A 3222-nucleotide genomic window follows, 5' to 3' on the forward strand; every position below is an offset into this window, starting at 1 on the left:
AAGAAGAGTTCGGTCGGCTCGAGAACGAGAAAGGGCCAGGCACGCGAACGGGAGAAGGAAGGTAGGCAGAGCTCGGACGCGGAGAATGGGGAGTTTGGGCTAAAGAGAAAAGGGATAAAAATAGTTTTAACATAAATTAATATATATATATTAAAGAAAAGTGATGGTTGTAGACAATGTTTAAATGATGCTAGCAAACTAGTCAGAAAGAATATAGCAAAATTTGCTCAAAGGATTAGCTAAAAGGTCATACAAACTAGATACTTAACATATAATTACAATGCAAATTATAGTCACATACCCACGATTTCACCAAGGTGCATAGAAACCGAATTTAGCTGTGCCTTGTTTTCATGAAGGCGGTTAACAGCTCTCCTTGATCTTACAATTTCTTTAGCAAGTGTCTGCAATTTTAAATACACACATCAAATGATATTTTGATAAAAATATAGGTAATATGCATGAAGAAATTATAAACTCAAGATAAGGTGAAAGCTGGAAATAGGCAAAATTTTCAACTCAAATTTCTTTCTTAACCGGAATATGAATATCACCTTTCTGCATATAACTAAATCTCTCAATGTTTATACTTTTTAAACCCATAACAAGAAGTTACTGCATTCTCAATTCTTGTACTGGTTACTTAACATGGGCAAAAGCATTTAAGTTTTCTCTAAATTAATAAGAATCCTACCAATTTATTACTTCGTGATTAAGCGTAATAGTAGTAGTTTCAAGCCATTACTTCTTAAACCTCATTGTTTTCACCTATCCTATGGGATATTAAGCCCATCATCGACATAATCAATAGCTTTAAACTAACTATCCGAGATTGGCTTATAAGTCATCGTCCACTGCCTCAGGTTTTTAACTTATTCAGTGTCACTATTTTTGCAATGACTTCAAGTCATAATAGCTATGCCAAAAATATCATTTTCTTCCTAATTTTTTCAAATTAATTTTGCGCAACCACCTTATTGGTGCATCTACTTCTCTCCCGTGTACATGCTCAACCAGCCTGAATCCATTTTAAGTATTATATTCAATAGATTGTACTTCCAACATCTTTCTTAAATATTCATTGCTCTCTTTACCTTTCTTGTTTCAGAGCATATCCATCTTAAGATACAGATTTCAATAAAAATCAACTTTATACTTAGTGCCTTCTTCATTGCCCACTCTAAGCTATATAATATAGCCAATTTAACAATAATTTTATAATATTTATGGATAAATCTACACATATTTCATGATTCTATACATATGCTCTTAAAATTTTCCTCTTCATCGCCATCATTAACATTATTACAATCATCCTATTTTTTAGGTCAGTTTTTTAAATTCACATTTTTCATTCTTTCCCTTGAGCATCAATAATGTTTTAAACCTATTCTACATGAATATTTTTGAAATTCTATCCACATTAACCTAGTCCTATACATTATTCTTTTTAATCCTTTGACCTTAACTTTATATGCATGTGTAATGGATGCATTTTCAACTCTGCATTGCGCATCCAAAAAAATTAAATCTATTTTCTAGTAACCTATCTCCAATAATAACTATTGCCAAAACCCCTCTAATATAATCATTTATCATTTTATCCTTGCTAATTTTTTCATGCAACTCGCTTATCATTTTCATTTTATCGTAAGTTTTATCATCCAACATTTGAATTCATAGAAGAAGGCTAGTCTATTTGTAGATTTATAAAATTCACTACTAAGCCTTCATATAATAATCCTTCATTGAAACTCTCATATAATAATTTTTCAAAATATCACTTTTTCCTTTCCTCGAGATTCTATTGATTAGAGCCTCTAGATCTCGTTTATCTTAACTTATATATCTTATATTTCTCATTTTTTCTTAATAAATAGCTATAGCTGTATATCTATAATTTTCTATTTCTCGTGCCTCATTTTTCCGCAAATCGTATTGAGCCAATATATGATTCAATGTAGATGTGTGTTACGAATGTTTCCAAGTGCACATCGGTCCGAAAAAAAATTTAGACACATATGTTGCAGTGTCTGACAAGTGTTGGACTGCGTCGAATAAGTGTTTGTGTCCTATACGTGTCCGACACGGGTACGACGCATTTTTAGAAGTGTTGGTCCTACAAAGTCTAACTAAAGCCTACATCCTAAATAAGTTCACAAAAATAGATTAGTTAAGTAATGGCGGTGTAAAGGTAGTTGACATAGTAACCAAACCCTCTCACGGCAATTGAATTCAACTATGAGTTTTCTGAATGACGTTCAAGTCAGCACTTGCCTAAATCTCACCACAATCAAATTAAAAATTATGTTTTGCACAAGTTATAAATTTTTTCTTTCCATACATCTATAAAAAAACAACCTTTCTCCTCCAGACTTAAGAATGTTATGGGAACTTAGACAGGTACATAAACTTGGGAAGACCGAACTAAAAAATATGTACCAGCGAAGTTTCTCTCAGTTCCAGTGCATTTTCATCTTTTCCATTGTCAGTAGAGTTACCCCAATTAGTTGAGATAAATATTATGAATCATTCTTCTTCCTTCATTGCTGGGTATTGCGACCTGATGTCTAACTCTATTTAGCAAAAGTTTTTACTCAACTTTTCAGAAATTCTTGGGCACAAATTATAACAAAATCCATCATATCAAACCTACCTCAAAAGCAATGAGAAATCAGTAAAATAGATAACTGGCAATCAAGATTAAATCATAGCAGGCTCTCATCCACAAATTATTTACAAACTCCGCGATCACAAGGTAAAGGAACCTCAGGACACCAAACCTTAGCTGATGCCATGTCGTTCCGCTTCGCTGCTTCCTTAATAGCCTTCTGCACATTCCGCTCTTCCCGCTCCACATCTGCAAATAAATCACCATTTAATTAACCAAATTAAAGAGAAAAAAAAAACAAGGATACGATAAAGAATCCCAATTAGTGCATCTGTAAAAGGAGAAAGAGGGTTGCCTCTAATCTGGCGCTCCACGTATCGGCATTCTTGGCGTAAACGTCGTTGCCAATCCCTGAGCTGCTGTTGAGGGCTTGGCTTTGGCTTTAACAGATTCTTCATCGTATCCATCCCGCTTAGAAAAGAAGATCTACGAGCTCACACAATTGAGTTTCCGAAGGTCTTAGGGTTCATGAAGATCATGAAGGCACAATCAACGGAGAAGCTGCAGGTTCTTTGTGCCTGGTTTTCCTTTGTGGGCATTTACGTTAATAT

The 3222-nt window shown here is 34.0% G+C and overlaps 1 protein-coding gene across 1 annotated transcript; it reads right to left on the reverse strand.

Annotated features, from left to right (window-relative positions):
* Nucleotides 1-301: 301 nt before the first annotated feature.
* On the reverse strand, nucleotides 302-3196 carry LOC110037855 (vacuolar protein sorting-associated protein 24 homolog 1-like; the record flags this gene model as incomplete). Its single annotated transcript, XM_020742584.1, has 3 exons — nucleotides 2967-3196; nucleotides 2784-2860; nucleotides 302-404 (listed from the first exon to the last, which is right to left on the reverse strand). Coding segments are annotated over exons 1-3 (292 nt in total), but the record flags the coding sequence as incomplete, so codon positions are not given.
* Nucleotides 3197-3222: the final 26 nt, after the last annotated feature.

The sequence above is a fragment of the Phalaenopsis equestris genome, unplaced genomic scaffold (assembly GCF_001263595.1).
Source record: "Phalaenopsis equestris unplaced genomic scaffold, ASM126359v1 Scaffold225890, whole genome shotgun sequence".
NCBI lineage: Eukaryota > Viridiplantae > Streptophyta > Magnoliopsida > Asparagales > Orchidaceae > Phalaenopsis > Phalaenopsis equestris.